This window comes from Drosophila serrata, unplaced genomic scaffold (assembly GCF_035046125.1).
Source record: "Drosophila serrata isolate PLE 108 unplaced genomic scaffold, ASM3504612v1 contig_376, whole genome shotgun sequence".
Lineage (NCBI taxonomy): Eukaryota > Metazoa > Arthropoda > Insecta > Diptera > Drosophilidae > Drosophila > Drosophila serrata.
This window is the reverse complement of record NW_028257274.1, coordinates 996,729-1,009,573: the sequence shown is the minus strand read 5'-3', so window position 1 is coordinate 1,009,573 and position 12,845 is coordinate 996,729. Positions and strand designations below refer to the sequence as shown.

At 46.4% G+C, this 12,845-nt stretch overlaps 3 protein-coding genes across 4 annotated transcripts; 1 reads left to right on the top strand and 2 right to left on the bottom strand.

Annotated features, from left to right (window-relative positions):
- The first annotated feature begins 260 nt into the window (after positions 1 to 260).
- On the top strand, positions 261 to 10,804 carry Ets96B (ETS variant transcription factor Ets96B). 2 transcript variants are annotated; one of them, XM_086839526.1, is made up of 7 exons: positions 261 to 486; positions 5,695 to 6,169; positions 6,249 to 6,422; positions 7,284 to 7,386; positions 7,551 to 7,597; positions 8,903 to 9,665; positions 9,728 to 10,804. In XM_086839526.1, exons 1-7 carry the CDS (start codon positions 469 to 471, stop codon positions 10,122 to 10,124), a joined length of 1,977 nt encoding a protein of 658 aa, XP_086695652.1. In that variant the 5' UTR covers positions 261 to 468; the 3' UTR covers positions 10,125 to 10,804. The 2 variants fall into 2 exon arrangements, with proteins under 2 accessions (XP_086695652.1, XP_086695651.1); XM_086839525.1 differs by lacking the exon at positions 261 to 486 and having other exon boundaries at positions 5,511 to 6,169.
- On the bottom strand, positions 484 to 2,210 carry LOC110189685 (uncharacterized). Its single transcript, XM_020959855.2, has 2 exons — positions 2,022 to 2,210; positions 484 to 1,956 (listed from the first exon to the last, which is right to left on the bottom strand). Exons 1-2 carry the CDS (start codon positions 2,089 to 2,091, stop codon positions 566 to 568), a joined length of 1,461 nt encoding a protein of 486 aa, XP_020815514.2. The 5' UTR covers positions 2,092 to 2,210; the 3' UTR covers positions 484 to 565.
- Ude (Uracil-DNA degrading factor) lies at positions 10,240 to 12,750 on the bottom strand. Its single transcript, XM_086839529.1, has 3 exons — positions 12,284 to 12,750; positions 12,038 to 12,218; positions 10,240 to 11,447 (listed from the first exon to the last, which is right to left on the bottom strand). The coding sequence occupies exons 1-3, from the start codon at positions 12,423 to 12,425 to the stop codon at positions 10,817 to 10,819; spliced, it is 954 nt and encodes a 317-aa protein (XP_086695655.1). The 5' UTR covers positions 12,426 to 12,750; the 3' UTR covers positions 10,240 to 10,816.
- Between the last annotated feature and the right edge of the window lie 95 nt (positions 12,751 to 12,845).

Sequence of the window (12,845 nt, the reverse complement as noted above, 5' to 3'; positions counted from 1 at the left end):
CCGCTTACATTCCAACTTTAGTCCAAAAATTCAAACTTTCGTCAGTTGATTCGCAGCCCCACATTTAAATTTCCTTTTCAAGCAGCTGTCAAATTTAATGACACTTTAGTCTAATTGACGCCCACGCAAACGTTCCATTGGTCACCCTCGCCAGGAGCAGCCCAACCAATCAGTGTCCTCTGGGGCGTGATGCGCCTGCGCCGTAGCTATTTTACAGCATCAGCATCATCTTGGAGTAGCAGCAACCCCCAAACGTAACCAGAGCACATCCTGGCCAAGCGCCAGTCACCACGGATACTCGAAACCAACTGCACGACAGCAACGGAATGCGCGCTGATCGACAACAAGTGAAAGCAAAGCCATTGAGCGCTGAATAATTGAGAACTATTGATGGCCACCAGCCAGGTGAAATCCTATTAGTGAAAATTGAAGGCAGCAACCGCCACCACCAAGTTCAAGATCGAGCCGATGGATACCGCCAAGTTGGTAAGATTAAAGCTTTTATTGCTGCTGCATCGTCGCACATAAATAGGGCTTAAAGTAGAGTCAGAGTTGGAGCAGGCCGTCATCCGTAGCTCAATGTGTAGCCCATGTTCTCCATCAGGGTCTCCTTGATGGCCGGCTGCAGGGCGCGCTGCATGTAGGTGGTCAGCAGACCCCGCACGCCCATGGAGAAGAGCTTCTCCAGCTCATGGGACATGGCCTCACCCACCAGTTCCTCGCGATCTGCACCAGCAGAACTGGCCTCTCCTCCGCTTCCTGCGCTGAAGATGTCCGCAAAGGCCCGGGCATCCGGCTCAACCAGCTGCTGCAACTGCTCGTCCTCAAAGTGTAGAACATCCTCGCTAAAGTTCATCTGGTCCTCGAAATTATCCTGGGCATAGCGCCGTCGGCGCCTTCGCCTCTTACCAAACTGCCGCCGGTAAAAATTGTCCCCGTTGACGTCGACAAACTCCCCAGAATCACTGCCCAGCTCCAGGCTTTGATCCCGCTGCGAATTCTGTCCCAGCCGGATATCGTAGCCCGCTGGTTGCTGCGGCTGCTGGTGGTACTTGCCCCATCGCTGGCCCTGCGGTCGACTGTTGGTGCCTAGAATCACATGTGGCTCTCCCAGTTCGACCTCCGGAGCGTGTCCAAATCTCCGCTTTGAGTTCTGGCGAAGCCGAATGCCACTGGGTCCCTGGCAGCCGTGGGCAAACACTGATATAAAGCCTGGCTCTGCGAAATGGGAGTCCGTTCTCACGGAGGCGGCTCCCAATCTCCGGGACTGCTCGTATCCGGAAGATTGGCCCGAGAGGTGGTCGTAGCCCAACGGCACTGTCCGGAATTCAATTCCTGCGTGCCGCAGCCGCAGAATCATGTGACACTTGCCGCCCATCGGTTGCATTACCACCTTGCCACTGAGTGTTAGATCCGGAAAGATGAGGCGGGTGTCCAGCGTGGAGTTCTCAGTGCTGAACTTGCACTTGTCGATCTCCACCCAACGATTGGCTGACTTTGCCGGCGGCACCCGCACCTTAAGATCTTCCACATCCACCCGGGAAATGGCCAACTTGTGGGGTTGCCTGTGCTGGTGCTGGTGCTGCTGTTGCTGTTGCTGGTGCGTCTCCTGGTTCACCGACAGCAGGTCCTCCAGCTCCAGAGCACTGCTAGAGTCCGAGAAGGGGTAGGGTCTGCCGGTCCGGTGCAGGAGCTTGGCATGGTAGCCACGTCCTGAGTTGTAAGCGCCTCCACCCACATTGTAAAAGTCATCCTCCGGCTCACTGTGCTGCCCATAGAAACTGTGGTAAAGTTGATATGGACTCTGTGGTGGTGGCTCCCACATGGCTCTCGATCCACGATTGCGGTCCGTGGAGGAGCTCTTGGTCTGGATACTACGGCGTCTCATGTGTTCTAGAGCATTTTCCAGGCGATTTGAGCAGCGATGGGGCAACTGATACGGTTGACAGAGGGTCACTAAGGAGGAGGTATGATTAGGATAATTTGTATTTATGAAGAGGGATCTGGTGGTGGTCACATACCCTGCAGCAGAGCCCACAGGGGCAGCAGGAAGTGCAGCCAATTCAGGTCTCGGCTCACGTGTCCTGGCATGGCGTTGCAAATATCATTGAGCGGGTTTTATTTAAAAAAGTATCACCTTTTTTTATTTGATTAATTAGTTTTTAAATTATATTTTTTAAGTTTGAATTTTAAATAGTTTTAGTTGGTTTCTATATATAAAATTATTTTTAAAGCAATATGATACTTTATATTAATGTGTTTATAAGTTTTACTGCATGTTTTTGCAAAAATTAAATGTTAATGAGTATTCTTAAGGATAATACTTTTCTTATCCTTTGATTTAACTTATTTAATTATGGTTTATTAATTTAAATCACTTTTATTATTGTTCAACAGCTCAAATCTAGAAGATTATTTTTGGGTTATATTTATAATTTCCTGTTGGAAAAAACTTCTGTATTTTGGAATTTTCATTTATAATCCTTTGCGTACATGTAGGTGAGGCACCACCGATACTCTTAGGCAATCATAAATCTTTTATAGAATTCCGCACTTGATTCGAAATTTCGCAACTAATGTCCTTCGTATCTGCTTTCCTTAAACTGAATTTCTAGTAATTTCTAGTATGAAGAAAGATGGCTAGAAACACCTCCGAACTCGCCCGCAGTTGAACCGAAAATGCGGCTCCCAAGCTGAGCAACTGAGTAACTGGCTCGGTCGCGCTTCCATTGCCACAGTACATCACTGGCAAAGAGGCACAGCACCCACAAGAAGACAGAGCCGCGATGGTGACGACCGTGTCACTGCCTCATCATGGGCAGTGAAAGTGTTTTCCACGACGAGCACGAAAAAGCGACTCAGCCAAGCCAAGCCACACAACGCACCTCAGCGTGGAAACTATACGAAAAAGACAAAAGGCAAAAAAAAACCCAAACTAAAACAATTTGAAAAAAGAAAAGCATTGTCTTTTGTCAGCCTCAAGCTCTGCCCTCTTCCCCTTCTCGTTGGGCTGCTGCCTCAAAGTAGATCACCAAATATATACCCATATATTATAGTAGTAGTTACCTGAAAAGTAAACACGAGCACAGTTTCGTAATGTCAGTTGCGGGCGCGCATGCGTCGTAATCTCTGCCAGCTTCGACTCTGGGAGCCTATTGTTCGCCAGAGTTCAAAGTTGATCAATCCGTCGGATGAGTCAGTCACCCACACACATAGGACATAAACATAGTTGCCACAGTTTGTTTTCCCAATTGCACTTGTAATTGCCACCAATTGGCCATGCAAATTAGGGTCTAATAGGGCCGAAAGTTCATCATCTATTGAAGGGTATTTACCCTGGAAAGATCTCTTAGAGAAGAAATTTTTATAATATAGAGAAGATTATGTGAGAAATTTAATTAGAAATAAAAATATAATATGATATATAAATATATATAAATAATAACATATATTAAGTATATATTCTAATTTAACTCGGATACAATTTCGATAAATGGTTTCCTATAGTAAACATCATGCAAACAGAGCCCTCCATACATTCTTCTATAATCGGAACTCTGACATAAGAATGTCCATATAATTTTGAGTAGACTTTACCACAAGGGGTATTTTCTAGCCGGTTAAAATGTTACAAGACTGGGTAGTACCTATGTATGTATATGTATTACCCCTGCTGCACCTGCGCACGTGCGGCAGGTGACAACGCTTGGCTGGCTGCCGTGCTGCTCGCACATGACAGTTACACTAAATAATTGCGGTAATTTGATTTGACAAATTGTTTGCTTGCACTTAGCAAACGCAATCCCGGCGACATATTTTGCAATTTGGCCAAAAATTTGTGCTCGCCAAAAAGAGCGGAAGAGGAGTTCGCCATGGATTGTAAAATAATATAATAGATATGTCCATGAAGTTGAATATACCATATCGGTTGAGATTTACATAACCCGCAACATAAAGTTGTTTTCGGAGGGGAGAAAGCATTTCTTTTTCCCCCAAAAGATGGTAGAAAGGGGACGGTGCCGCTTTCTGCGTTTCTAACCGATGGAACTGGAAGTGGAACCTGAGCAGATTGAAGCCAGCGATGCCTCCGCTGCGCTGATAGAGCCGAACCGAACCGGCAGCGATTACGGGCCTGTAATTAAGGGTAACTATCGTACAAAATGGTTCTCGGATGCGACGGTGCACATCGCAGTGCATCGTTCGGTGCTCCAGTTTTCCTCAAATGTCAAGCGAGGGTCTCGAAATGGGAGCAGTGCCTGGGATGCACCTTTCGGCTGGAGATGGGTGTAGGAGATGGTGATGGAGACCTTAAAAAGTAGGTTCCGAAAATAAACAAACAACCTGTCACCTGTCGTCGCTGTAAATCTGTTTTAAAGGAAAGATATACTCGTGCCATTGTTTTTAGTCTTTTGTTTAGTTGACTTTACAATAGAAATTTAAAGCAAGTCATTAGAAATTGACCTATATATTTAGTTTCTTTCGATTAGAAATGATCGTACTTAATTTTTTATAAAATGGAATAAATACGATTAGGAGTATATCCATTAAATTAATTATATGTTTTTATTTATTTATTAGTATATCTATTAAATAAATATGTTAAAAAGTATTCAATTCGATCTGTGATAAAGCACTATTTATATTTTTATTGATGCTATGACACTACAGTTTTAGTTTCATTCTTGAAAGACCCATGGGATCCAAGAGTTTTAATTAATACACATTAATTTCTAGAATTTATTACTTTTTCTTTATAGTATTTGCCATATTTTTGATTCTGTATTATGTGTGGTTTTATCTTATAAAAATAACTTAGTTACCTGATATTTATTTCCTTCACGTCGTTACAAGCTTCTGACTCTAATTAGAACAACGTGCAAGGAAATAAAAAGAATATAGAGTTATAACCCCCTATCAGGAAGAAAGTTCTTAGAGTATCTTTAAATATATTAAAATGTAAAGATTCTTTGGGTTTTCCAAAGAAAGTATATTGCAAACCTTGTACCAAAACAGGCCCATATTTTTACCAAATTTCCCCCATGAAAAAAAGAAAAGTGAAATCCCTGCCGTCATCCAGCTACTCTGTGGAGTTGTTGGCCCGGAAAGAGTGAGAGTGCGGTGGCCATAAACAAAGGTTAACCTCAGCTCCCCGCTCATTAAGTGTACAAGTGTCAATAAACCGTAGTTGGAGTCGTCAGCAGATACAACATATAACCCCATATCACACTTACACCATGTCCACACGTGAGGGTCCAGTTCCAATTCTAGTTCCACTTTGAGTTGGAGTCGTAGCTGCCGCTGACAATGGCTCATTACTTAATGGCCAAGAACAACAGAACGCGGCCAATTGACACCCGGGAAAAGAAGCCGCAGCAGAAGCTGTTAAGCTAATTGCCACGCCTTGCATCCACCACTTGACTATGTCAATGTGAAGCCACATAGCTCCGTGGCCAGTCCAAGTCCGTTCCATTGTCTCCGCAACCTGTTAGCAGCGGGTGGCATCAGCCCAGCAGGTGTCCTTAAAGTGCAACCTGCTTTAAGGCCTCTTCGATCCGGGGATTTTCCTGACAGATATTTCCAAAAAACAAATCACAGACTAATTTGGCCAAGGGAGATGTGAAGAAACCCCCAGTTAAAAGACCCAGACTCATGACAATTTCCTGCCGTGTCTCGTCTCATTTCCTTATTCCGCAGAGCGACTACAGCGAGGCCAAGACGCACTTGGAGCAGCTGCAGCAGACGCTCACGCACCTGGATCACACCCACACTCATCCGCATCCGCATCATCATCATCCCCACCACGCCCACTTGGGGCTGTACCATGGAGCGCCCAACACATCGACGATAACCACCGACTCGGTGGTTTCCTGTGTCAGTTCCACGCTGCCGGCGGTGGCCAAGGCTATTTCCTCTTCCTGCGTCAATCTGGAGACGGAGCGCAAGAAGTCATGCCATGCCAGCGACCTGGATGCAGCCGGGCATGGACTCATGGAGGCCATTTGCATTGGCCAGAAGACATCACCGTTGCCAGTGGCGGTGGCGCCGCCACCTTGCTGCTTGACCCTGAGCGGTAGCTCCACGCCGCCGGCTCCCATAGCCACGGCGGCGCTGATGAATGCCTCGTCCGGATCCTCCAGCTCAAGCGGAGCAAGTGCCTCACTATGCAATGGTTTGTATTTCTCAGATATTTATGAACATCATTTTTTTGGCTATCCTGTTATATAATTTTATCATTCTTTTGCATACAGATCTCACTAGGGAATCCTCTTGGTATGCCCATCATCATCATCATCACCACCATCATCATCATCAGCAATTGGCCGACGAATTAGTTATGTATGCCACGCCCACTCCTGCTCCGTCAATCGGAAAATTTGGACTGGACACTTCCACCGAGGGTTACCTGAACGCAAGGTACAATGGTAAGCGTCCTCGTCCACATCCACTTTTTGTCGTCGTCGTCAATTCCGGATGCAGCCTCCATCTCCATGTCCTTGTCCTCCTCCTCCTCTTCCTTCCTATACTCTTTTCCTTTTTCTGGCCACCCCCGTTGTATCTACTTTCTGTTTGCTTTCGCTATTTACACGTTTGCTTGTTTATTAATTTTCCATTATGAGTTCAGAGAAGTGGGTGGGGTTTTGGGTATCATCAAACCAGGACTTGGTTTGGGTTTCGAGTTGGTCCTGGACTGTTTGCCCCTTGCAGCCTGGAGGCTTTGTTTTAGCTTGGAGCTTGTTTTTTTAAGAGTTTTATTAAGAAAACATGACTGAAGATGGCGCGTGTCGCAGCCCAAGGGAAGTAAATAAAAATAGTTGGCAAAACATCTTAATATTAATCGGAAGAGCTTAATTACATCACGAAATATTATTTTAAAAATTACGAAAAGGGTTTATATATCTAAAAACTCTGTTAAGAGATCAATCTATTGTCTAGGAGTTTCCTGTTTCCTTTCAACTAACTTTATCTTGGCTTCTATTAATTTCAATCTCAGTTTAAGTTTTTAATATTATCTTTAATCTTGATGTCTTGAAGTACTCTTTAATGGTTAGTCCCTGGGCTTTTGTAGTTATCTAGTCTTAAATGTTATCCGGTGGCATTCGATTATGGCCAAGTCAAGTGCATGTGACAAGCTCGATTTGTGCTCTCAAAGGCGGTGTCCTGGTGCGAACGTTTAATATAAAATATTATCTAACAAAAGTCGAGAGAAAGGGAGAGGGGTCGTGTGAGGAAGGGAACTAAAAGAAGTAACCAGGACTTTTTTCTACGCTTTTCCATTTCGGCAGTGAATGTCAAAGGCGTGCGCCATGAGAGAACATCCACTTTCTTCGACATACCCGCTGTGACGCACCCACACTCGCATCCGCATCCGCACCCGTACTGCTACAGGTAAGGATAAACCAGGAGCAGGGAGCTAGAAGCTGGGCCAGGATTGAACGCTGGATGCTGACAAGACAAGTCAACTTTAAGTCAATCAGCTAAACCGGCTTCTCCTGCTCCTCTTTGATTCACATTATGTGGTTTCAATATTTTGTGATTTATGCTCCAACCAGATTCCCATCATCGCCACCCGCGGGCATTCTGAAAAAGAGCGACGAAGGTGAGTCCTTATATAATTTTTAAGAAAAATGAAAAGGAAATTATTAAAGCCCGATCCCTGCCATGTTCATCATTTATTCAAATTATGGCCCGCTATCGGGCAGTAACTCAATTTAGATGTGCCTTCTTCTTGGCAATATTTTTTCAAATAAAATGCAAGAAAGTGCGGGCATAATTTACAATAACAATATCGCCGGTGTTAGTAACCGCTAATCCAATTGGCGACACGAGCGTGGAATTCAATTTGGCGGCCCAGATCCGCGGGCTCTGTTAGCTTGCCGGCCTCCGGTGGGAGGAATCCGGAATCCAGTTCGTCGAACAAGCAGCTCAATCACGATAGTGCCGGGGTTGAGTGCCTTGTGTTAGCTATACCCAGGCCACCCCCCAATACAAGCCAATCCAACCCCCTCCACAAGCCCATCCTACCGAGGATGATGCACTCTCACTCCCACACCCTCACCCACTCCCACTGGGCAGGGCCAACAGGTCTTCGCTTTTCCATCATTGTTGTTATCGGGAATGATGTTTTTACTTGTCGACACTTGCTCATGGATTATGCAAAGGTATCTCCTGAATTTTTAATGCGCCCAGCGTCGAGTCGCGATGAGGGCCACCAGAGGCAGTGGGGAAGGAGGAGGAGTAGCAACCTAATGAAAAGGACCAACTCCAGGCAGGGCTGGTGCCAAGGGGATGGTGCCGTTAAATTGCAGCATATTGAGCATTTTGCAGCCAGAGTGGCTGGAGTGGCAGGAGTGGGCGAGCGGGTTGCTTCAATAATTAATTGCTGCTAAATACCTTGGCCATTTACCAAAGCAAGAACAGCACAAACAAAGCAAAACAATGTAAAATCAAAAATTTAATGTACTTAACGAAGCTAGAAATACCCTTAAATTGGAAATATAGGATAGGAAAATTGCGGAGATTTTAAAATATATACCAGGAAATGAGAAAAGCTAAGCAAATTGCACCAAATGATTGTTGCTCAACATGTTATTCTAGCAACATATATTTGTTCTGCAACAAAATCATATGCAATTCGTCTTGGTAAATATAAGTTTTCATACCAGTTTTACCAAAATTCCATTTTTTAAGAGAGCTCTTTATAAATTTTTAAATAGACACAACCCCATTTCAACAGAGTCATAGAACCCTGTCTCTCTTTCGGCAAAGGGTAACCAGAATAACCATGTAATTAGCGCCCATTCCCTCGATGACGAGACATTGCTCAAACGTGCATGAAAGCGGCTTTCATTTAGCTCCTGACTGGCTCCTGCTGACTCCTTTATCGCATCCTCCCTTTTTCCAGAGACGGCCACCGCAGCAGCCGCTGCTGCCGCCGCCGCTGCTGCTGCTGCTGCAGCAGCCTACTGCAGTGATGTCTCCTCCGGCCAGCACTTTCCGCACCACACGAAGATCGAGCATGCGGACTCCACCACGACGGCAGCCCAGCAACAGCAGCAGCAACAACAGCAACAGCAGCAACAACAGCAGCAGCAGCAACAACAGCAACAGCAGCAGCATCACCACCAGCAGCAGCAGCAACAGCTTCAACAGCAGCAACTGCAACATGCCGCTGCACTGCATCCCCATCACCATCACCATCATCCCGGACACCACCACCACCAGCAGGCAGCGGAGCAGCAGGCCGCCCACCTAACCCACCTGACACCGCTTCACGCCGCCTCCGCCTTTAAGTTCAGCCACACGGCGGTCATATCCAGCTCCGCGGTCTACGCCACGCCCTCGCACTACGCCCACCAACAACAGACACAGACGCAGTCTGTCTACCGAGAACTCTCGCCCAGCTCCGTGGCTGCGGCAGTGAGTGATCCGGATTTGAAATACGACAGCGGTCCTTACAATGCCACCATCTCATCCACCTATCCCACTGCACTGAGGCCCAATGTTGTGGACTCCACCACTTCCAGCGATGCAGAGCTGCGCCTGGATCAGTTTTATGCCAGCAATGGCATCTCCACCAGCAGCAATGGCCAGACGATCAGCCAAAGGAGAGGATCTTTGCAGCTATGGCAATTTCTGGTGGCCCTGCTGGATGAGCCCACAACCAGGTGCGTTCGAAGAAATAATCATATTTTTCCCCTTCTAACTTTCAATGACAATCCTTCACCAGTGCCAGCTGCATTGCCTGGACTGGACGTGGCATGGAATTCAAGCTGATCGAACCGGAGGAGGTGGCCCGACGTTGGGGCCTCCAGAAAAACCGACCGGCCATGAACTACGACAAGTTGTCCCGCAGTCTCCGCTACTACTACGAGAAGGGCATCATGCAGAAGGTGAATGGTGAGCGGTATGTCTATCGCTTCGTTTGCGATCCGGATGCATTGTTTAACATGGCCTATGGCCACCTAACCACCGGATCCACTGGCGGCAAGGGTGACCAGCATCAGCATCAGCAGTTGACACTGTCACTGGCCAAGACCCCACCGACATCCAGTGACTCGCAGACGCATTCGCCGCGTGTGGCAAAGTCGGATTATTACGATACCGCTGGCTTGCATAAATATTAGCCACTCCAGCATACGTGTATGTATGGGTATTCATATGTGGGCGGAACGTGGGAATGCGGCCGAGTGGGCGTGGCCGGGTCCCCTGTACATTGTGTAATCTAGTTGCGTGTGTATGTTTGAATTTTGGGAACGAAGGTTTCGCCACGATGAGCTGCGTGAGCCTACATATTTATTGATTCCGAAGGCCGCCGTCGCCGCCGGGCTCATCAAAGCGGAATATATATGCATACACGTATGGTACTGTAAGATATTACATATATATAGACCACGCCTACATAAACATACATAAATCTGTGTATATATATTTACTTATATAAAGGGTTTTCCCGCGAAATCGCTATGGTATTCGAAATGAATACGAAAAGGTGTCCAAAAGTAGGCAATATTTTCTTTTGCATGGTTTTAGTCGCCATTTTGTGTGACTTCAACGCCATAGCGATTTCAATGGCGATTCCTGATAGAGGAGAACAAAAGAACAGAGTGTCTCCCACTAATCGTAGTCTGCGTTGAGGTTGAGTTACTTAAATAAACTATTAAGCCCCCGATTCCGTTTTCAAATCCCATACAATTAAGATGCTTGAAAAGATTTGAAAGATTTTGGAAAACTTACAAGCCAAATTGGATGGGTTTCGAAAACGAAAACCGGAGCATATGAAACGTTTCTGTTCGTTAAACTGGCAGCTGTGTGTGTTTCATTCATCCCTCTTCTTCTTTTTCTTGGGCTTATCATCCTGGTCGGAGTCCTGGCTGCTGCTGCTCGAATCATTGGCACTGCTGCTGCTTTCCTGCTTCCGCTTCTCAGGTGTCTTCTTGGCCAACTTTTCGATATACTGCTTCAGCTTGTCCGGTTGCGGGCTATAGGCCCAGTGGATAAGCTGCAAGTGCAGATCGGTGGGTGCTCCGGTCTCCGCATCGAAGAGTTTGGCCTCCTCGCTCTTGATCTGCTCCAGCAGCTTGGCTAGCTGCCGATTGCGGACAATGTCCCAGCTGGTGCTCTCATCCTCCTTCGGGAACATGGTGCGCAGGTGCTTGTAGTTGCCCTTGGCCTTTGAACCGCCGTAGGCCTCAAGGAACTCCTTAGCCAGTGAGTCGTCCTTGGGTTCCGGCAGCTTGGTTATAACTGTCACGGGCAAGTAGGCACGATTATCTTTGATACGGTTCTCGGACTCAAATTTCTCAAGGAAATCCTCCAACAACTGCACGGCCTCCTTGATGGCATTGATCTTGTCCTCATTCTTGGTACCAGACAGGACTCTCTTAGAACTGCCAATGAGCCCCTTGATGGCCAGCCTCTGGTAGTCCGGATCGCGCTCTGCCAAGATGCTGCAAATGCGACGAGATGCATATATGTATGTGTATATAAATATTTTGGATACAGGCGGCTGAGGAATGTGCGGATGATATAAACAAGTATGTAAATATTAGGGTGAACCGGTGGAGTGATGAATAATACAAGGAATAATAATGCTTTTAGTATTATTTTTGGGAACTATTCGAAGAATGTGAATGATGTCTTCAGCTTTATATATATTAAACTATTTTCAGGTATCTACTTTTAGATATATTGGCGAATTTCATATAATAAGTATTCGTACATTCCCGAAGTTTAATATTTAGTATCACTTTATGATAAATACATCAATACATGACGTAGTGCCCTAAAAATTGATTGAGCTTTGGCATTATTATAAATCAATCCACCCTACTATATAACATATATCTATACACACTCGTTCACACACACACAACTCTCGGAGAGCACGACACACTCGCTCTATCAACTAATGAGACTTCCGAGTTCGATACTCTAAAACTGTGCCATGACATCATTTGACGTCGTCGCTGGCCGCCTGGTCTGAAGGTCTCCCTCCGGCCCATTAGCATGCCCGCTAGGATGACCTGGTCTCGCTTACCTCAGCGTCGCCTCCGCAGCTGCCTTGTCTTTGAATCCCAAACCGGGCACTGTCTCCACCTTGTCCTCAGTGTCGGTCTTGGCATTCTTATTGGAAGCTCCGCCACCGTTCTCCTCCAGCCATTTCTCAAAGACACCGATAGCTTCATTGATATTCTTCAGCTTCTCCTCCGCCTTGGTCACTGCAAAGATAATTTGAAGATAATGCTTAGGAACTACTGATGAAATCCTGGCCAGAAATCCTTACTGGATAGCACCCGCTTGGCTCTGCCCAACAGGCCGCGCACCGTGAGCTTGCGATATTGCATGTCATGGCTCTCCAGCAGCTTCAGCGTCTCCAGCGCCTTCTCCATATCCTTGAAACCGAACTTGGACTCTCCCTCCGACATTGTTGCTCCTTTGGTTGATATAATACTTGGTAAGATAACCTCTGATGGATAAATAGTGACCGCTGTATTCGAGCGCCAGAATACAACTGAATTTTGGTAGCCGGATTTTTAGACTCGATGGCAAGCGGTAGTCGCCTTCGCTAGAGGGAACCCGAAAAGAGCGCCACTGAGCGGCAGTGAGCACGAGTGAGCAGGCCCAATTAGATAAGCACCACAAAATAACTGGGTGACGACGATGACTCTATGGAAGAACCGGTTTGTTGTCGTAGCTGCAGAGCAAAACAAAACTCACGAAAAATTAATTCCGAACCAAAATCCGACCTAGCGTTGCCATGACGTCACCGCGAGCGTGATAACAAACAACATATGGGAACACAGGGGCGGTTGCAAGATATTCACGGGTGAGAAATGATCACCAAC

Coding starts and splice junctions, on each gene's coding strand:
- Ets96B (XM_086839525.1), top strand. CDS start 5,650: ATGACAATTTCCTGCCGTGTCTCGTCTCATTTCCTTATTCCGCAGAGC. Junction 7,598..8,902: donor TCTGAAAAAGAGCGACGAAG/GTGAGTCCTTAT, acceptor CCCTTTTTCCAG/AGACGGCCACCGCAGCAGCC. Junction 9,666..9,727: donor CTGGATGAGCCCACAACCAG/GTGCGTTCGAAG, acceptor ATCCTTCACCAG/TGCCAGCTGCATTGCCTGGA.
- Ude (XM_086839529.1), bottom strand. CDS start 12,425: ATGTCGGAGGGAGAGTCCAAGTTCGGTTTCAAGGATATGGAGAAGGCG. Junction 12,219..12,283: donor AGCCAAGCGGGTGCTATCCA/GTAAGGATTTCT, acceptor TTATCTTTGCAG/TGACCAAGGCGGAGGAGAAG. Junction 11,448..12,037: donor GCTGCGGAGGCGACGCTGAG/GTAAGCGAGACC, acceptor TCGCATTTGCAG/CATCTTGGCAGAGCGCGATC.
- LOC110189685 (XM_020959855.2), bottom strand. CDS start 2,091: ATGCCAGGACACGTGAGCCGAGACCTGAATTGGCTGCACTTCCTGCTG. Junction 1,957..2,021: donor CCTGTGGGCTCTGCTGCAGG/GTATGTGACCAC, acceptor CCTCCTCCTTAG/TGACCCTCTGTCAACCGTAT.